This window comes from Bos javanicus, chromosome 4 (genome assembly GCF_032452875.1).
Source record: "Bos javanicus breed banteng chromosome 4, ARS-OSU_banteng_1.0, whole genome shotgun sequence".
Lineage (NCBI taxonomy): Eukaryota > Metazoa > Chordata > Mammalia > Artiodactyla > Bovidae > Bos > Bos javanicus.
Window position 1 is genome coordinate 61,243,291 of NC_083871.1, and position 22,452 is coordinate 61,265,742.

Here is a 22,452-nt window from a genome sequence, read left to right on the forward strand (position 1 = left end):
AATTCTCTTTGCATTTGTCCTTCCATGCCAAGGATGAAAACAAACAGGTATGTACCTGTGTGTTTCAAGTCCACTCTGGGTGACAAATGCTGCAGCTCCTTGATGAGACTCTATGAAGTGACTGCTATGCAAGAGCTCAACCCAACCTCTACCGCGTTCGTCTTTGATCCTGAGCTGTGTGTCGTGACTATTTGCTAGAGAATCTGCTGGTTAACTTAAGAGAGGGTGCTGGTTGTTGCACAGCAGGATGAGAAGTGGAGCCATGTCCTGCAATGAGATGGAACAAAGAGTAAGCAATGTCATCCGTGAGATGACGGAGCTAGAACACAAAGTCGGTTGCATTCATTAACCCTTTTCTATGGAGGTCTCTACCAAGTGACAACTGAATTGTGCCTCAGGTGGCTCTCTAGTCAGTTTGCTTCCAGTCAGCCAACATCTCTTATCTTCTTCCTCCAAGCCAAGTACTCAAAGTTAGAAATAGGAAGACCCCAATCCTTCCCAAAAGGAACTTACACTCTAACTGTAAACTCTTTTCTTTTTTTTATTTTAATTAGAGGCTAATTACTTCACAATATTGTGGTGGTTTTTGCCGTACATTGACGTGAATCAGCCACGAGGGTACATGTATCCCCTTGTCCCAAACCTCCCCCCGACCTCCGTCCCCATCCCACCCCTCTGGATTGTCCCAGTGCACCGGCTTTAAGTGTCCTGTCTCATGCATCGAACTTGGACTGGTCATCTGTTTCACATATAGTAATATGCATGTTTCAATGCTATTCTTTCAAATCATCCCACCCTCAACTTCTCCTATGGAGTCCAAAAGTCTTTTCTTTATATCTGTGTCTCTTTTGCTACCTTGCATATAGAGGTGTCATTACCATCTTTCTAAATTCCATATATATGCATTAATATACTGTATAGGTATTTTTTTTTCTGACTTACTTCACTCTGTATAATAGGCTCCAGTTTCATCCACCTCATTAGAACTGACTCAAATGTGTTCTTTTTAATACCTGAGTAATACTCCATTGTGTATATGTACCAAACTTTCTTATCCATTCGTCTGCTGATGGACATCTACGTTGCTTCCATGTCCTAGCTGTTGCAAACAGTGCTGTGATGAACATTGGGGTACATGTGTCTCTTTCAATTCTGGTTTCCTTGGTGTGTACACCCAGCAGTGGGATTGCTGGGTCATATGACAGTTCTATTTCCAGTTTTTTAAGGAATCTCCACATTGTTCTCCATAGCGCTATACTAGTTTGCATTCCCACCAACAGTGTAAGAGGGTTCCCTTTTTTCCATACCCTCTCCAGCATTTATTGTTTGTAGACTTTTTGATAGCAGCCATTCTGACTGGTGTGAGATGGTACCTCATTGTGGTTTTGATTTGCATTTCTCTGATAAGGAGTAATGTTGAGCATCTTTTCATGTGTTTGTTAGCCATCTGTATGTCTTCTTTGTAAACTCTTAATAAGAAGTTCCAGAAGGTTAGGTAACTTGTTCAAAGTTACACCATTTTAAGTGACTAATCCAGTATTTGAACTTTGTTTTTTAAAAAGTTTAATTTTTATTTCAAAGCTTCTCTCTTTTCAACTATACCACACTGCATCCTCTTATAACATTGCAATATAATTACTTATAATTATTTTAAATTGCAGTTATTAAAATGTATTTAGCTCCACCTAACTTAACAAGTGATTAGCAGAGACATAAATCAAGATTGAAAAGTGCATTATAAATTTTAAAAAATTCAAGTATATTATATATATTTTGTGTTTAAAAGTGAAATTTGTTTATCTCTGGATGATTTAAGTGATGTTTATCCTTTTAACACTGCTGTATATTTTAAAAATATTCTGAAATGAGATTGCATTGCATCCATCTTTTGAAAAAGTGTTAGTTGCTCAGTTGTGTCTGACTCTTTGTGATCCCATGGGCTGTAGCCCACCAGGCTCCTCTGTCCATGGCATTCTCCAGGCAAGAATACAGGAGTGGGTAGCCATTCCCAGGGGATCATCCCAGCCCAGGGATTGAACCCCAGTCTCCCCATTGCAGGCAGATTCTTTACCATCTGAGTCACCAGAGAAGCCCCCTTTCTTGAAAAGTTATTGGTAAAATAAAACAAAATATACATGAAAATGTTTTTAAGACTGTATAGTGCTAATAAGTATCAGCTACTGAATTCACTGCAATGTAATAAAGCCCTCAATGCATGGATTAAGTTAAAAACACACCTAATCCACCTTGGTAATTGAAGTTGAATGCCCCAGAGGAAGATGCTCCCAGAGCAGTAAGACTGTGGTTATCAAGGTTGAACTATCTCAGATTTGGTGAGCCCAGCTTTACTGAAGGGTACAGAACAACCGAGGCCAAAGCCTGATCAGGTGTTGCAATGTCTAGAAAGGTGGAAGTTTCTTCTTCTTTGTTGGCAATCTCTCATTCTATGGGAGGTTTAATTTCTTTCTGTCTAAAGAAGCCCAGTTGTACTATTCACATCTGTTATCAGCCACTTTCCCTCAAGGATTCCTAGTGGGAATTTGGTTTTAATGACACTGCATGTGAACTTGGGTCCCAGCTTCTTGAGCAGATGGATAATAGTGAGCTGATTGCTGGGCCAGCCACCCTGGAACTTCTTTATTTTAGATGTAGTCCTTCTTTTGCCTCCTTGGAAACCAGCCTCTGCCAATAAATTCCACTCCTCTTATCTCAGTGAAGCTGAACAGTTTCTTCTCAGAATTACTGATCTTTGAACAACCAACCCCTTGTGTAATGATGAGAGTCCCCTCCCTTTGGACAAAGAAGGTTTGGTCTTCCCTGGCAATTTAGGCTGGTGACAGAACGTTCTAGGGGTGTTAGCCTAGCAATTCCGTGCCTTAACCATTATCATACATCAAGGTAGCTTGAGAAATATATTATTAATTTAATCCAAGGTTCCTTCTGGACACTTATTGTATTGGTACATGCTTTCAAGCAGAGTGCTTTATAGCTGAGAGGTAAAATAATATTTTACAATAGTGTTTTGATTTCAAAGCCATCTTCATTCGTACTATCATCTCATTTAATCATCACAGCAGCCCTACAGGAAACTTAACTACTTTGCAGTGAGGAAGCCAAGGCTTAGAAAGGATACATGATAAACCCAAGATTCAAGGGCAGGACTCAGTCCCGGGTCTTCTGACTCCAAATGTTGGGCAATTTCCACTGCTTTTCTGCAATTAAAAATCTGAGCCCGGGTCATAAGTTGAGCATGTGTAAGGTGGAGATGATCCTACTCACAGTGAAGCTATCTACGGCAGAAGGGAGGGAGAGTAGACAGCAGAGGCCAGTGTCTACGAGCTTGTCCTCAGCGCTGGCTGGCTGTCTTCTACACACTAACTCCTGTAAATGGCACCTCTTTCCCCCATATGATCAAAATGAAATGGAAATAAAGCAAGATTCAATTACTTCCCTGAAGTCACATAACTTAAAAGTGACAAAAGTCAGCTGATAACCTGTCTTTCTGACCCCCAAAGTCATAATTTTCTTATCATATTTCACTAAAAACTCAGCGTATTCATTCATGTGGTCAATTATAAAAATCATGGCAAAGAAAAGTTCTCTGTTTTGGGAAGGTTTGTGTTCTTAAGGACACACACATATCCCCCTTTCTTCTTCCAGTCCTCCAGAGAACCTTTCCATGTGACATAGCTGACTTCTCTTCTGCTCCCTGCAGGTTGTGTGCTGGTGGTGTCTATGATTGAACAGCTCACTCAAGTTCACAACTCGACAGTCCAGATCTCAATGGAGAGACTGTGCAGCTACTTGCCTGGTAATGTAAAAAGGGTCACTTGGCTATGGGTCTGATTCTTTTCTCACTTGTGAGCCATCATGAGTGAATTTATACCCTACATGAGTTTACAGAGGAGAATCTGACTGTGTTCTTTCTGTGAGTTGATATTCTTATGGGGATCATAGGGATTAAAAGAAGCACACAAAAGAACACTCTAGGCATTTTTTTCCCCCAGACATTCATTTTCCATCATAGCAGAATGAGATTGCTGTGGACATTTAGGGAGCAAAATGTCAAATGGCCAATTTTTTTATGAATCATTTACAATGATTTGCCCACCTAGTGATCATGACCTTAAGTACCAGGAAGGCAAAAAAATCAATAATAAATAATTTTCAATGATTTATGTTAATTTAACCACATACACATTCTCAAATGCACATACATCCCTTCTAACACAGAACTTTATTTAGTCTGAAAAGACAATGGATCTTAAAATTCCAAACTGGAAAATAATCTGGGAATAGTCCATTGATATGAATTGGAACTCAATAAAATCACTTACACATCCTGCAAAAGAAGGAAATAATCTGTGGTTTAAACAAATGGTATGCTGTTGTTGTTTAGTTGCTAAATTGTGTTTGGCTCTTTTGTGACCCCATGGACTGTAGCCCACCAGGCTCCTCTGTCCATGGGATTTCCCAGGCAAGAATACTGGAGTGGGTTGCCATTTCCTTCCCCAGGGGATCTTCCTGACCCAGGGATTGAACCTGCATCTCCTGCGTTAGCAAGTGGATTCTCTACCATTGAGCCACCTGGGAAGCCTTTAAGCAAATTGTATAGTTGTTTTAAATTTCATCAGAATTGAAATATTGATTCTATTTCCCTTATATTAGAATATTCTTAGGTGTACAATCACAATGAGTGAACTTCATTGAGAGTCAAATATTCATTCAGTTAATGTTAAGGAACTAATTCTCCAAAGATGCCTACATTATTATTTTTAAGTAAGATAGTTGGACTCAAGACAGTTTTATCTTTGACTTAACAAATGCTCTGTCAATGGCATCAATGCACTTTTAGAAAAGTTATTGTTTACAGTCACAATGTACACTCATAAGCTCAGTTTTGTATTTAAAAATAAAAACTAAGAGAAGATAATACACAAATACATTTGCTTGCAACGTCCCAGTCTGACTACTGCTAACATTTTGACATAATTGCATCATCTTTCTTTCATGGAATTAGAATGTGACAAATAAACTAGAAGGCGCTTTGGCCTCCCCTGATCCCAGTTCTGTTGTCCTTCTACCTCTCTAGAGAGAACCATTCATGTGAACTTGATGGATATTAGCTTTGTCAAATTTTATACTTTTACATTCACGTCATTGTCTATGAATCTATAGATGATGTGTAGTATTATCTATGGGTAATTTTTAAATCTTTTCCTGGTAAAAGGAAACAAATGCAGAAAACCACACAAAATAAATGTATAGTTTTATTAGCTATTGAAAGGTGAACATCTTTGTAAACAGAGTCCAGAGGAACAGGGCTGTGTTCAAAAAGGAACAGATTGGTGGCTACTCCAGAAGTCCCATCCACATGCTCCATCTCATCAAAAACTCCTCCTTCTCCCTAAAAAAAGAAAAAAAAAAAAAAAACCTGCCTGTTACTATAATCATCCTCTTATATTGCTTTATAACTTTCTCATCCAACTGGGTATCTCCAGACACCATAGTTCTGTTCAGTTTTTAAATTTTTGATGTGTCTTTTAAGTCTCATTTTAATCTACCAGTTTCTTTTCCATCCCTTCCTTTTCCTTGTAAGTGAGCTATGGAATCTGCCCTGTAGTTTCTGCATTTTGTTGGTGCATCCCTGTGGTAGGATTGAATGTGTTTCTCTGTGTCTGTATTTCCTGAAAATGGCAGCTAGATCTGAGGCTTGACCAGACTCCAGTTTGATTTCTTCGGTAAGGCTATAAATGGTGTTTTCTTTCATCAGGAAGCCATCATAAGTGTTTTTCTCTTGTTTTATTTTTGTGATATTAGCACTGTTGATGCTCTATGACTGTTCCTGCATTGGGGTTACAAAATGGTGCTGTTCTAATATATCAATTATATTTCATTTAGCAGCTGAAATACATTAGAGTCAGTTTCCCTCATCTTCATTATCATTTAGATATATCTTTAGATAGTTGCTGCTGCTGCTAAGTCACTTCAGTCATGTCCTACTCTTAGCGACCCCATGGACTGCAGCCTGCCATGCTCCTCCGTCCATGGGATTTTCCAGGCAAGAGTACTGGAGTGGGGTGCCATTGCCTTCTCCATTAGATAGTTGAGTTACTGTCTAAAGTTCATTCCTTAGAAGGGACTCGTGGGAACAATATTCCCTGAATTCTTGCATGTATTTTTTCTCCACAGTTACTAATGGTACTATTTATTCTAAGAAAGGCAGGGTAAATGCTTGATTCTTTTTCTCTACTTGCCAGTTTTCAAATAATTCATTGCCCTTGTGGTATCATCCCAAACTAGTCATTTAGTCAGTTCAGTTCAGTCGCTCAGTCATGTCCAACTCTGCAACCCCATGGACTGCAGCACGTCAGGCCTCCCTGTCCATCACCAACTGCCAGAGTTGACTCAAACTCATGTCCATTGAGTCACTGATGCCATCCATCTCATCCTCTGTCATCCCCTTCTCCTCCCACCTTCAATCTTTTCCAGAATCAGGGTCTTTCCAAATGAGTCAGTTCTTCGCATCAGGTAGCCAAAGTATTGAAGTTTCAGTTTCAGCATCAGTCCTTCCAATGAATATTCAGGACTGATCTCTTTTAGAATGGACTAGTTTGATCTCCTTGAAGTCCAAGGGTCTCTCAAGAGTCTTCTCCAACACCACAGTTCAAAAGCATCAATTCTTCAGCACTCAGCTTTCTTTAGAGTCCAACTCTCTCATCCATACATAACTACTGGAAAAACCATAGCCTTGACTAGACAGACCTTTGTTGGCAAAGTAATGTCCCTAGGTTTTCTTTACAGTATCATTATGAACTCATGAATTCATATGCATTTGATGAGTTTTAGTCTACTTCAGTTATTATCCTTTTGAAGCTCAAATTTGTCTCATCTTTGACCAGTGGGAACTTCTGTAAGCTGACTCCTTTTGACATAAGTCTACATAATCATTGATAGCTTCCTCACTAACTGGTATGAGAGTTGTACTAGCCTGTCTCGTACATTTCCAAGCCCAGGCTTGAAATCAGTCATTTCTCTTAGATGCTCTGGTTTCTTTTAGTGGGAAATAGTATTAAGACCACAAGGTCTGAGTGCATAGGAATGTCATTGCTACTCAGTCGGTCATTCTTTCTAGACTTCTTCTGTTGACAGTGATAGAAAACATACATATATATATTTACTTATATTATTTTAAGATAAAACATCAAATGAGTTCATCCTGTCACTTTAAATTCAAATTCAGGACTGCAGGATTTTTTCTTTGCATCTTCTGTCTCATATCGGTATCTTCTTTCCACAGTTGAAGTCCTAACTCTTATGGACAAGGGGATTGATTAAATTAAAATATCTCATGATTACTCATTTACCTATTCTCCTTTTCACATACAAGAGGCTCAGGATGTCAATCTTAATTCTACTATTATTAATATATTTTATAATCCTTGAGAGCAGTTAAATTGTTATTTGAATATGCTTTCCCCATATCTCTACACTTTTTAATCATTGTACTGTATTATTTTAGCATACAGCCATTACATACAATATATACATTCCCTTTGCACCCTCATTTAGTTTTAGTTCCATCAGCAACTATAAGACTGATGTTCACCACCAGCCCTTATGCAGATGTCTCTCTAGTCGAGTTACTATCTAAAATTCATTCCTCAGAAACGACTCATGGGAACAATAGGCCCTGAATTCTTGCATGTTAATAACAAGCTGGCTTGTCCTTTATACTTGAAAGTCAGTGTTTTTCCAGATATAAAACTCCTTGGCATGTAATTTCTTTCCCTAAGTGTCGTAAATCGGAGAAGGCAATGGCACCCCACTCCAGTACTCTTGCCTGGGAAATCCCATGGACAGAGGAGCCTGGTGGGCTGCAGTCCATGGGGTCGCTAAGAGTCGGATACGACTGAGCGACTTCACTTTCACTTTTCACTTTCATGCATTGGAGAAGGAAATAGCAACCCACTCCAGTGTTCTTGCCTGGAGAATCCCAGGGATGCGGGAGCCTGGTGGGCTGCGGTCTATGGGGTCGCACAGAGTCGGGCACGACTGAAGTGACTTAGCAGCAGTAACAGCAAGTGTCATAAGTATGTTATTAAAAGTTTAATCATAATCTAATTTTCCTTTTCTTATAAGTTATTTACTGTTCTTGCCTAGTTCGAATGATTTTTTTTCATTTTTATAAAATTTAGTCATTTAACTAGACTATATCTTGGTGTCAGTTGTTGTATGTTGATGTCCTCAAGCACACGGTATGCTCTCTCAATCTGTGGCTTCAAATACATTTTTTTTAAATCTCACAAACTTTGTAGTATTTGCTCAGTTTTCTTGATTTGGTTTTCTTCTTCAGGGATTTACAGTATCCATATTTTAAATCTTCTTTGCCTGTATTAATGATTTTGCCTATCTCTTGAATGAATAATTTAACAATTTCTTTTCTTCAGCTAAGACAGCAAAAGAGATGATTTATCGTATACATGTTACATTCAGCCACAATTGAGAAGATAACTAGTCCAAAAATCACAGGTCCAGGGCAATGGACCTAAAGGGACCCCTTTGATATAAGCAAGGTGGGTCTCTCAAAGGTGGTCAAGGTGATCAGAATAGCTATGGATGTTCCAGATCCACTGAGACAAGTTCTAGATAGTAGGCATGCCATCCAACAATTTGTACCAGCATCACTGGCCTCTAACTTCCCTTATTTCTGCTTCTGTGGTTTCCATGGCTATACAGGTTTCCTTGGACCTCTGCCTCATCTTTCTTCTTTTGTGCTTCAGCTTGTGTGTTCACTTCTTCCTCCACTTCATTCTCATGGCATGGAGGTTTCTGGAAAGATGGCTTTAGGCTGAGAAATTTATTTATTTTTAATTGGAGGATAATTGCTTTACAATATTGTGTTGGTTTCTGCCATACATCAACATGAACCAGCCATGGGCATACGTATGTCCCCTCCTTCTTGAACCTTCCACCCCATCTCACCCCTCTAGGTAATCAGAACACTGGGTTTGAGCTCCCTGTGTCATACAGCAGATTCCTACCAGCTACCTATTTCACACACAGTAATGTGCATATTTCAATACTCTCTCTATTCATCCCACCCTCTCCTTTCCGCCTGTGTCACAAGTCTTTCTCTATGTCTGCGACTCCACTGCTGCTCTGCAGATAGGTTCATTAGTACTATCTTCCTAGACTCCATATACATACATTAATATATGATGAATACTTCTTAATCACTTCATTTCTTTTTTTATCTTGAAAGTTTTCCTCTTTTTCATCTTTTATTTCTTTTACAATGTGAGCTATTGTATGCCTTTATTCTCACATTCATTCTAATATGGATGTCATTTCTTTTATAATTTTGTGTTCTTTCCTGAATTCTTTTATTCCATTTCTGAGTTTTTTCAGTTCTGATTTCTGTTGTTCTTTCATGTCTTGTATCGTTTTATTAATACTTCTCACTCATTTTAAAATACTGTTATGTTTTAATCCTTTTTTTTTTTGGCACGATTTTCTGGCATGCTTTTGCTATCTGCAAGGATGTGATTCTGTTCCTTATTCTTTTTTTTCTTCTTATAATAACTTTGTATGGGAGTTGACCTAGATACATTTCTGTTGCTTATTTTTATGTGAAATTATTTTTCCAAAACTCTTAGAAAGAGAAGTGGTTCAGGGCAGCCTCTCCAAATGCACAGAATTCCTTCCTCTGTTGTTTTTGTTGGTGTTAAAAAATAAACACATGGCTGCTTGCATTTTGAGATTTTCTGATTCTATCTTCCTGCCCACTTTTATCTGGATTTTCTCTTTGTTTTGCTTCTATCCAGCTAATTTCTCCTCAGTGTGAGTCTTATCCTGGAAGGGAGCTCTGGTAGACGAGTTTCTAGAATTCGGTGATGCCTCACCACTCAAATGCCTTTGTCCTTCTAACCCTGAGTCTTTTGTACTCATCTCCTACAGAAGTGGGCTAAACCTCATCCCCGCCTTTCCCACTTTCAGCTGATATTCTTACTGGCCCACCATACTTTGTCATCAATACCCAGGCTGTTTTGGCGATTCATCTATTTACCCCTTGCATCCCTTTACTTTCTCCCACACTTGATAACCCCCAAGTCTCACAGTTGTGAGTGATTTCTTGTTGCCTTAATTGTATTTGGGGGCTCATGGAGATATCTAGTTTTGCTGTAACTAATGTTCATAGTGTTTTGGTTTTCCTATTCAGAAGCTTTATTATTATTATTATTATTTTTAATTGAGATTCAGTGAAATACGAAAACTCTGCTGCCTCAGAATCCTCCCTTGTGGGGATCTCATTTTTACATCAATAGTTACTGCATATACCACTCTGTAACTTCTGGTTTTCAGTCAACAGTATGTTTTTGGATCTATACATGTCAAGATATACATAGACTTAGGTCGAGCCTCTAAGTTATTCTACAGTCCTTCACCATGTAAATGTCCCTTATTTTATTTATCCATCCCTTTATTATTGGACATTCAGCACCTATTATAAACCTTACTTTTTATTCTCACATCTCTGAATTAGAGGAAGAAGAAGAAAATGTTATTATCATTTTACAAGGAAAAAAAATAAATAGTCATAATTATCATTAAGACTTGTTTTGACTAGTTTTCATTTCTGTGTAGCAGACCACACTGATAGATATCACCATTTGTGCCTTGAGTTTGATTTTCTCTTTTTAGGCAAAGTTTTGTTGTTCAAAGGTGAAAGCATGAGTAAAAATCCTGTTTCTCAGATGATCCTGTTCTAATGTACCAGCAAAACATAAAAATGCATTAACCAAGATTGCTGGTATTCAAGGTTCCATCTTGGCTCCTTCTGACTCTTAACAAAAAATTTTTGTTCAGGTAAAATGAGAGGCTGAAAGTCAGATTCCAGTAAAATAGTAGCTGGCACATCACCAAAGGGAAGCAAAGGAGGTATTTCTGTTTTCAGTAGTGGGCTACCTTTCAATTAGAGGAGATTTTCAAAGAATTCATAAGTCTACTTGGGGGTATTTTCATTTTATTAATTAACATTTATGTCTGGGTGGAAATAAAGCACTCAGTTCAGATTAAAGGCTCTTTCACCTGACAGACAGGAAGGCAGAGTGGACGTTACTGTTTCCATTTTGTGGAGGCGGAAGAACATATAGAACAGTCATGCGAACTGTGTAGGGCGACAGTGGCAGTCTGATCGTTGGCTGAAGATTTCTCCTTCTAGAAGACATCCTAGGACTGCTTTGTTTATGAAATATGAAAACATCTGCACTGCCTGAGTACACCCAATGTTGCCTTCTCTCTGGAGAGCCAGGAGAATGGGAGAGAGGGGAAGTCAAATTATGCACAGCAACAGTTAGGATTTTTAAAATTACTTTTAAGTAATACTGCTTTTACCTCCAAAGCTAAATAAGTTTATAAAACATAACCTTAGCAGAAAAAAGCATGCAGAAACATTCTGGAGAATAATCACTCAGTAAATCATGTTGGCCTTTCCTGTGCCTGGGAAGACAGTTTTTTCGAATTGTGCAAAATATTTCTGACCTTCAGTTTCACCCACCGCTTTTGCCTCTGGCTCTCATTAGTAAACACCTGGGAAGAATCTCAGAATTGTTAATGGAAAAATGATTAATAGAATCATTCTCACCAGGGGTCAGCAGACTCCTATGCCCTCAGTGTCTTGCTAGAACTTCACTTTCTTGGGTCACCTGTGCAGAAATCTTATCTCCGTGGAGTATGATAGTTAAAAACTGATGTCAACTTAAAATGAGAAAGGCAACTGTCTTCGCATTCTGTAGGCTCTGAAAATCTACATGCACCCTTAGAACACACAGCCACAGAACTATCTTGGTAGTCAACTCATTGTGTTTTAAATTTCTAATTAGTAAGTTGGTATACACCTGCCATACCCGAGGTAGATGAGGCATCAAAAAATGTCCCAAGTACATTGAAATGCATACTACAAATAACTTGGGCTTTTGGAATAAAAGATTTTAATCTCTTACTGAACCATTCTACCCTTGAGGAAGCCTTCAATTCTCAAAGTTTCTTCTCATAGAATGAGGGTGAAAAAACCACTCCCTCAAAAGTCTCTTATGAGAAAAGAAATGATGGTAAACCTAAAGGTGACTTACTACCTGAAATGTTCTAGGTTTTATTTACACCCATATATATGGATACACTTAACATACGATGACTGTGCAATTGTTTCTTTTTTAACCTTCCTTTGCCTTTGAAATTGGCCATACCTTTTTATCCCTATGCTGTTTCAAGTCCTTTTCATTCTGTAGAAATTAAACGCTCTTGTAACTTCCTGGTCGCAAGCACAATTTAACTGTAGACTTTTTACATCAGATAGGTTACCAGCACTATGTTGGTGTCAATCTTTTGTTCAGTTGTAGCAATAACAGGTTATCGCCTAATTATGGCTGACTGGGCCCGATCAGGCTTTTTCTAGAGACTTTGCCTATCTCTGCTCTGTCGTCTTCTAGGTCTATCTAGAGTTTAGCTCTCAGAAACCCAGCTCGTGTCCCACATTAGCCATTTCTGCAGTAGCCTGTCATTCTTAACCATCACGAAATTTGAGGAAACTGATTGTTGGCCCTGCACAGAGGATTAGGAAATGTTGCCACTTACTTCAACTTGAGCAAAACAAGATTCTACAAAAAATACACACATACACACACATGCACACGGAAGCATCTCTTATTTTACCAGAAAGAAAAAAAATTGTTCCCTGCCTTTCAGGCAACACTGCAAGTGTATCAAAGAACACCTGGTGTCCATTTTTAAATTGCTCTGCTCTTGGCTAAACTAGTTCTCACGAACAACACTGGAAACTCATTCCAAAGTGCATTACAAGTCTGTGTAAGTTTGAATGTCAGTTATATAATCCTCCAACTTCCAAGACAACATAGTGAAGGGGACTGAATCCTACTCCTACATTTTTCAGATGAGGAAACTGAAACCCAGAAGGGAAATCAACCTGACTAAGGTCAAAGCCAGTTACCCAGTGCTGAAACCCAAGTCTCTGAGTTCTGGAGCATCAAAGTTCCTTAGGACCCCTAAAAAGGAACACCCAAGGGGGTGCTGTTTTTATTTTATAGCAGTAGTGTTGAGATTTAGTTCAATTATACATGCATTTAAAGTGTATACTTCAATTAATAATTAAGTCACTCAGTTGTGTCTGACTCTTTGCAACCCCATGAACTGTAGCCCACCAGGCTCCTCTGTCCATGGAATTTTCCAGGCAAGAATACTGGAGTGGATAGCCATTCTCTTCTCCAGGGGATCTTCCCAACCTAAGGATTGAACACATGTCTCCTGCACCACAGGTGCATTCTTTACCATCTGAGCCACCAGGAAAGCCCAAGAATACTGGAGTGGGTAGCCTATCCCTTTTCCAGGGGATCTTCCTGACCCAGGAATGGAAACGGGGCCTCATGCAGTGCAGGCAGATTCTTTACCAGCTGAACGGAGTTGTATGTCCATCACCACCATATATTTAAGAATATTTTCATTATATCAACAAGGACCTCCACCCACCTCAGTTGCCCACTCCTAACCATCCATTCCTTCCAGCCCTAAGCAACCACAAGTTGACTTTCTGTCTCTATGAATTTGCCTATTGTGGTCATCTCATATAAATGCAACCACAGAAGCATGTTTCTTTCATTTAGCATAATTAATGTTCATCCATATTGTACCATGTATCAGAAAGTCATTACTCTTTATAGCTGAATACCATTTTGTTATGCGTAGATAGACTATTTTTTTCATCCATTCAGTCATTAATGGACATTTGGATTGAATTGTTTCCACTTATTTGATTTTATATAAAGATAATTCCACTATGAACATTCATGTGTAAGTTTTTGTGTGGAAATGTTTGTATTCTTTTGGGTATATGCCAGCAGTGGGCTTGTTGGCACACATAGTAACCCTATACTTAACCTTTTGAGGATCTGTCAGACTGTTTACCAAAGTGGCTGTACCATTTTATATTCCTGCCAGCAGAATATGAAGATTCTAATTTCTTCATGGCCTCATCATTTCTTGTGCTTATCTTTATTTTTATTCTAGCATATCATAGTGGGTGTGAAGTGGCATCTCATTGTGGTTTTTAACATTTTCCTCTAACAGCTAATGATGTTGACCATCTTTTCATGTGCTTATTAGCTATTTGTGTAACTTCTTTGGAGAATATCTAGTCAGACACGTTTTGAAAATGTTTGGTACAATTCACCAGTGAAGCTGTCTGGCTCTGGGCTTTCCTTTATGGGACATTTTTGATTACTAGTTAAATCTCTTGTTATATCTCTATTAAGATTGTCTATTTATTCTTAAGTCAGTTTCAGCAGTCTGTCTTTCTAGGAATTTGTCCATTTCTTCTAAATTATCTAATTTGCTGCCATGCAGATGTCATAGTATTTCCTTATCATTCTTTTTATTTTTGTAAGGTCCATAGTAATGTGCGATAGGTTTTAAGTTCCTATTTAAAAAGCATAATGAATTTGAAGTCTTGTGCTTTATCACGAAAAAAAAAGTCCCATGAAACTATTTTAATATGAAAGTAGTATTTACATTGGGCCTCCCTTATGGTTATTTACCATTAAGAATCTGCCTGCAATGCAGGAGACTCCGGTTCAATTCCTGGGTTGGGAAGATGCCCTGGAGAACGGATAGGCTACCCACTCCAGTATTCTTGCCTGGAAAATTCCATGGACAGAGGAGCCTGGCAGGCTACAGTCAATGGGGTCATAAGGAGTCAGACACAATTGAGTGACTTTCACTTTTCAAGAGTATTGGCTCTCTTACTAGTACTCCCACTCCAGTATTCTTGCTTGGAGAATTCCGTAAGACAGAGGAGCCTGGTGGGCTACAGTCCATGCTGTCACAAAGAGTGGAACATGCATAAGTGATGAACACTTTCTCTTTCAAGAGTACTAGAGAGAGTTCCCATATTTATCTTGTTGTTCCACTACCCTACTCCCCAAATAACTGGCAGCCCAGTTTGAGGTAAACAGGACAAGAAAACTTCCCAGGGAGAGTTTCCCATCTGTTCCTGGACAGTCCATCTATCCTAACCTTGCTAAAGTCTTCCTTGGAATGACCAGGGTTCCACAATGGCTGACAAAGCAGAGAAACAGGGCCAGAGAGTTAACAGGTTTCATTGTGCAAACAGATTGATGCAAAGCCTTCCTGTACTGTCATAACAGGGGAGGCAGGAGGAAGGGGATTGTTTAGGTAATGGGTTTGTGTGTGTCTATGTGTGTGTTCTCTCTGGTGTAGATGGCAATACAGAGACACCTGTGACTGTTAGTATCTTTTTATCTCTGGGATACCAACAGCAAAAGCTAAATAGTCAAAGTCAAGTCTTTATTCCCCCCAAATGAATACCAAAGAAGAATATTTTCAACAAAGCAATACTTCAGATTATTTACTTTCCAGCAAATCCTGTGTCTATCATTAACAGATGAGATCCTCACTACCATTCAGACGTTCCCTGCTACACAAAAGAAAATGAGACTCCAGAATTTAACTGTATTTTTATCAAAAACTAGCCTTCTTTAGCATGTATAGTAAGCAAAGTAGCATTTACATAAACCAGAGCTGGAAATGATATTTTCATGGATATAATAACTGTAACATTTCTCCCAAATCCTTATAATTAATCACTCGAATTAATGATAAATTAAGCACTCAGCTTCAGTTCCTAGTAAAGATCATTATTGACTCATGTGTTAAATTCATCATAATAATCTATTTCCCCTGCTTTATCTTTCTTAGAAAAACTGTTCTTGAAGACCACTTGCTATTTAGTGGTACATATATTTGGACCAGACATCACAAAACTGTGAGTATGCTAATACATTCATCTGATTCAGTTGCTGGGACATGGTGGGAGGTGGGGAGAAAACTGGGAGATGGCTGGCTCCATTTCCAGCCGGATGTACTTACTGTACACGACATAAGTCCTATCTGGTTCTTGTTAATAGTAGAAAATTCAAACCTGACTCAGATCGTCATCCTAGGCAAAGGCTCTCTTCAAATTACTGTGTGGCAACTTGGCTCAGTTTCTCTCCAAGGGCTGTTTGGAAGAATTTTGACCAATAATGCCAATAAATGGGGAGATCCTAGTGGCTGGGACTGGATGTCTGCCCCCTTCTCTTGGGCTTTCCCTCCACTCCCTCCTGGATTCTCAGGCCGTATGCTTCTCAGGTTCTTCTCTTCTTGCCTCCCACTTGCTGGCTGCCTGGCCTTTTCCTCTTCTCCAACCCCTGCCCCTTAGGATCCTATATGCATGCCATTGTCATTTTCTGTCTGCTTCCTTTCTTCTACCTTTTTTTCTTTTTTGAGCTCAGGACACTGAATCAGACACATCATATTCCTGTCCATGGCTCTTTCTCATCAAGAATCCAAACTTGGCTTTCTTGCATTTCTTATCCAGTTATTTACCTAGTTATTCTGAATAATGTCATTAGCCCCCAAACCTACCACCCAAAGCAAAGTCTGGACCTTGACAATAACTTACCCTAACCACAGGGTCTCGTGTCTTTATTCTCATGATTTTCTCCACCCAAGTAATAAAGTCCATGCTCATCATTCTCTTGTTTTCCTTTTGTATAGTTATATATATATATGTATATTTTTATTAATATAATACATTATAGTCATAAAATAATATATAAGTAATTATTAAAACCTATTATGATTATTTTCTATATTCCTTTAAAGCATATTTTAAAATTTTAGTTATTTCTTTATAAAGAGATTATCACATCATTCATAATCTTTGGGGACCTACCACTTAAAATTGTATGTCTAAGATTCATCCATAGATTCGTGGCATTGCTGTAGTTCATGCACTCTGAGTACATAGAATATCCCATTGTGTCTCTACAAGAATCTATTCCCTCACTCTCCCATTGATGGGTATTTGGCTTGTTTTCTGGTTTTCTCTCTTGTGAAGAAAGTGCTGCTGTGAACGTTCTTACATGGTTCCTCTTTTATATGCCCTTAGCCTCAGAGCAGAGTGGCTCAGAGAAACTACTCCCACAGCAGGGTAGCCTGCAGTTAAAGATTTCTAAAGACAAAAGAAACTTAAAACAATACAGACCAGAGGGACAATCAGTGCTCCATCGTGCTGTGCCCCTGCCTCTATTTATGTTAATCTCAGTCTACTGTGGTCAGTGATTTTTCATGGACCCTGGACTGGGAGTGTTTAGAAGGCAGGGATTCCCATCTTCTTAGCTCATCTCTCTATTACTGCCACTGCCTCCTAACAGGACCCCAGGCCTGCCGGATCCCCCATTGCCCTGCAAGTCCATAATCCACATTCTAGCTGGTCAAATAGCTTCTTAATGCAAAACTAACTATGGCAATCTCCAACATAAAGTTTTTTACACACTTTACAGGATTCCTTAGCCCCCTGCACAAAGCTGTTTATGACCTTATCTCTGAGAACATGTTCAGACTCATCCCTGGCTCTTCTATAGCATACCACGCTCCAAAACAGTTGTAATTTTCCACACACACCAGAAGGTTTTTGCTTCAGGACTTTTGCGTGAAATGTTCCCTCATCTCCTACTTCTTTAGATCTTAGTTCCAGGGTCACTTCCTCTGGAAGTTTCCCTGACTCTCCCCAGGCTAAGATAGATACCTCCAACACACACACACACACTCACACAAATTCTTCCTTTCCTATGCAAACTCCTGTGTGCTTTTCACATCTGTTTGTAATGTAATTCTCCATTTACTTTTCTAAGTTGCTAATGAGATTGAAATACTTCTGAGAACTAAGACTACATTTTTTAATCTAAGCAAAATATTAATACTTAAGCAAAATACTGAATATACAGAAGGAAGGAAAAAAGGAGGAAGGAGGGATCTTTGTATCACCAGAAAGAGAAGTCGTTCAGTCATGTCCGACTCTTTGCAACCCCATGGACTGTAGCCTACCAGGCTTCTATGTCCATGGGATTTTCCAGGCAAGAGTACTTGAGTGGGTTGCCATTTCCTTCTCCAGGGGATCTTCCTGACCCAGGGATCGAACCCAGGTCTCCTGCATTGCAGACAGATGCTTTACCATCTGAGCCACCAGGGAAGGCTGTAACAGCAGGGCTTGGGGCAATACTTAAGCATAGAAAGTCTTCGATAAACATTCGTTAAATTGATTAATTCTTTTTAAAAACAAAATTATCACCACAGATGAACTCTGACTAGACTGCTTCAAAGAAAATTACTTGAACATATAAAAAAAGAAAAAAAATTAGCCTATAGTGAATCTGTTTACACACCTAGTCTGAGCCAGGTGCGCTGGGGAAACATCAGCTTTGCCAGAGAGGTTTTCTTGGACCTGGATTAGGGGACTGGAGAGTCACAGAGGCCAAAAAAGGGCAGTACACACAGATATCTAAAAGGGATATCAGAGATTAGCTACCAAGTGTGCTGGGAGTAATAGGGAAGTGGCCTGGCTTCACTGGGACATCCATTGTTATTCTATAGCTGGCTGGAGGGTGCTGAGTGCAAGAGCCAGGTAAGCATGGGATCAAAGGGAGGACGGACTTTGCACTAGTACTATAGGTGTGGACTGTACAAGAGACAGTCACCACCTCAAATAACTACAAATGGACACAGAGGGTTGAGAAAGAATGGGCCCAGCAAGCCATTGAAAGAGTAGGTGATAGGGAAAGGAGGAAAGTTCTTTCTTTGAGATGACTCAAAGTTATAAGATGGCTAATTCTCACTAGCATGGGATAAGCCACTATGAAGAAAGATAGATGTAATAAACAATCCCTCTTTGCGGTTCCATCCACTGTTAGTTTTGTTTGTGAGTAATTTTTCAGGACCCATATTAGTTGTTTGCTGATAGAAATTTCTCTTCCTATGGTGGCCTCTTCTTACAGCTTGTTTTAATCAATCACATGAAGTTCTGGGTTGATGTAGACCCTGAACATGACAATCTTATAATTTAGTTTTACCTAAATTTCAGGCTTCCAATATTAAATGTGTTTCCTAACCCAGAGGGCATCTCTCCTCATTATTTCACACCAGTCAATTCTCAGTGATTCATGGGCTAATTATTCAGCAATTACATTTTCTACCCACTGGCAAACCACAAGATATTGTTAGGAAGTGGGGCACTTAGCATTCAGGCATTCATTCCCCCAAGAACCCAGGTCAGACAGGGTGGGGCTACTTCCAGGAGCAGCCTGGCCCAGCCAGCAACCAGGGGCCCAGTCCTCCTTGTTCTGACATCCACTGTGCCAAATATTGCCAACCAAACCTGATGCTGGTCTTCTGCTCATCTCCCTTGCTTCATAGCATCTATGCTCTCAATCATAAATTCCTATATTCCAACTTAAGAGTTCTCAGAGATCAGGAGAGGCCTAAACTACTAACATATTTAGAAGAAAAATGCAAAACAGAGTTTATAACAATTTTGATACACCTTAAGTGTAATTAATGTATTTTTAAAGGACAAAAATATAAAGTATTACAACTGAGCCATTCACAAGACAATGGCAAAGGGGTGGGAGGGAAGCTCAAGAGGGAGGTGATATATGTATACTGAACAGCTGATTCACATTGTTGTACAGCAGAAACTAACATACCATTATAAAGCAATTATCCTCCAATTAAAAAAAAATCCTAGGATAAACCATAATGGAAAAGAATAATAAAAAAACCCTGTATATATATATATATATACTGCTACTGCTACTGCTAAGTCGCTTCAGTCATGTCCGACTCTGTGCGACCCCATAGGCGGCAGCCCACCAGGCTCCCCTGTCCCTGGGATTCTCCAGGCAAGAATACTGGACTGGGTTGCCATTTCCTTCTCCAATGCAAGAAAGTGAAAAGTGAAAGTGAAGTCGCTCAGTCCTGTCCGACCCTGAGCGACCCCATGGACTGCAGCCTACCGGGCTCCTCAGTCCATGGGATTTTCCAGGCAAGAGTACTGGAGTGGGGTGCCATTGCCTTCTCTGATCTATATATAGATATATAGATATAAGAAAATTGCTTTGCTATATAACAGGAATTAACATTGTAAATCAGCTATAATTCAATAAGAGTAAATAAGGAAAAAGATAACTACAAGATTTCTATAAATGATTAAATTCATAGTACACTCTGAAGAGTGTAGTCCAGAAGTGGGATAAAAGTGTTAAGTCATATGAGGAAGATCTTTTTTCAATGCTATGAGTGTGTCTCTGCGACTATATATTAATGCATAAATCCTCCTTTGGAAGTGATGTCAAAGGTTTACATTTGAGAGCTTTCATGTGTGAAAGGCCCTGTCCTTGCTCTCTGCCATAGGCTATCACTCTACCTGTCTGTCCAAACTTAACCCTGACCTTGCTCCCTTCTTCTGAGTTATGATGATGATGAACGATCATCAGCATTGACTTCATTCTACCATGATCCTAATTAAATTTGTTAATTAGCTCTGTCAAATGTGTTGAAGTTTCCTGCCCACAAGACTCACTCCTGTAAAGGTCATAAAAGGATATAAATTGAAATGTGACCATTTTGGTCTTATTTGCTGCTCTGGAAAAGAGAAAGCAATGTTGAGTGGGAATAGTTATTACAGGTTTAGAGATTTCCTAAGTGAAAGTGAAAGTTGCTCAGTCATGTCCAACTCTTTACAACCCCATGGAATTCTCCAGGCCAGAATACTGGAGCGGGTAGCCTTTCCCTTCTCCAGGGGATCTTCCCAACCCAGGGATTGAACCCAGGTCTCCCACATAGCAGGCAGATGCTTTACCACCTGAGCCACCAGGGAAGCCCAAGAATACTAGAGTGCATAGCCTGTCCCTTCTCCAGTGGATCTTCCTGACCCAGGAATCAAACCAGGGTGTCCTGAATTGCAGGTGGATTCTTTACCGGCTGAGCCACCAGGGAAGCCCCTGGTAGGAAATTTGGAGATTTCCTAAGGATTTCACAAAGTATGTGTAGCCTAGGCCTTTTGTCCTGAGGTTGGTCAAGAGCACACATGCTACTTTGCCACTTCTTTGCAGCTTGCACATCCTTGTCGTGATACACTTGTCTGGACATATGAGGCTCAGCATTTTCTATTCTTGTCCAAAGGAGTGCTTCTCACATTCAGTCTTTCTGATGATAAAACTCTGGTCTTAGAGGATTTGGGAGGGATACCACATGCCCAGCCTCCCTCTCCTATTTTTCAGTTAGAGAACACCAGTCTGAATGAGGGGCCCCCATCTTCACTCTCATATTCAAGTTCACTTACTTGAAATTGTGCTCTATTTGCAGGGGAAACAGAATAGGTGGACACCATATGATGAGTTGGCTCTTGTGGTTCTGAATTGCCACAGATGGGATATTGGCCTTAGGTTAAAAAAAAAAAAAAATTAAGCAGAGCCCTATTTATCACCCTTCTGAGTCCACTAAATACCAGATTCCCACAAATACAGCAGTCATCAGTTAAATAAATGAACCATTAAATCGAGAACAGATGTGTGAAAACAGTCACCCTCTCCTGATTTACTGACCCTGGGTAGATATTACTTTGGTAATGGACCTTGTGTGTCACAAATAGCTTGTCCCACTGCTTAGCCACCTTTAAGTTGGTTACCTTCCCCTCCACCTCCCATGCAGAAACCCTGGGGCCAAGTGGATGATTCGTGATGATCTCGCTTTGCCCTCTTAACTCAGGTGCTCACAAAAGGCTGAAAAGCCATCTTGCCAGTCACGTTGTTAGTCTCATTCAGCTGGAATGAAATTTGGAAGCCGCGATCTTAGCCTATGTTTTCACATACTGCTACTGCTAAGCTGCTAAGTCGCTTCAGTCATGTCCGACTCTGTGCTACCCCATAAACGGCAGCCCACCAGGCTCCCCCGTCCCTGGGATTCTCCAGGCAAGAACACTGGAGTGGGTAGCCATTTCCTTCTCCAGTATGTTTTCACATACTAGTGACCTTCAATTTTTTTTTCTTTTTTATTGAAGTATAGTTGATTTATAATATTGTCTAAGTTTCAAGGGTACAACAAAGTGATTTGATTATGCATATATTTCTTTATTTTATTTTCCATTATAGTTTATTGCAAGATATTAAATATAGTTCCCTGTGCTACACAGTAAAACCTTGTTGTTTATCTATTTCGTATGTTAGTCTGCATCTGTTAATCCCATATTCCTAATTTATCCCTCCCATCTTCCCCTTTGGTAACCTTAAGTCTGTTTTCTATATCTATGAGTCTATTTCTATTTTGTATATAAGATCATTTGAGCTATTTTTTATATTCTACATATAAGTAATATATAATATTTGTCTTTGTCTGACTTACTTCACTTATGATAATCTTCAGGTCCATCCATATTGCAGCAAATGGCATTATTTCATTCTTTTTTATGGTATCATTTAATTCTTTTGTATTCATTTTCTTGGTTTAAGAAGCGTGTTGGGAGTGGCAGGTAGAAACTGAATT

At 39.4% G+C, this 22,452-nt stretch overlaps 1 protein-coding gene across 2 annotated transcripts in view; it reads left to right on the forward strand.

Annotated features, from left to right (window-relative positions):
* AOAH (acyloxyacyl hydrolase) overlaps nt 1-22,452 on the forward strand; it is a 182,945-nt gene that overhangs the window by 14,947 nt on the left and 145,546 nt on the right. For both annotated transcript variants that reach the window (XM_061414123.1, XM_061414124.1), the window contains exons 2-3: nt 3,716-3,811; nt 15,790-15,856. In XM_061414123.1, the coding sequence (XP_061270107.1) occupies nt 3,716-3,811; nt 15,790-15,856 (163 nt within the window). The remainder of the gene's footprint in view (nt 1-3,715; nt 3,812-15,789; nt 15,857-22,452) is intronic.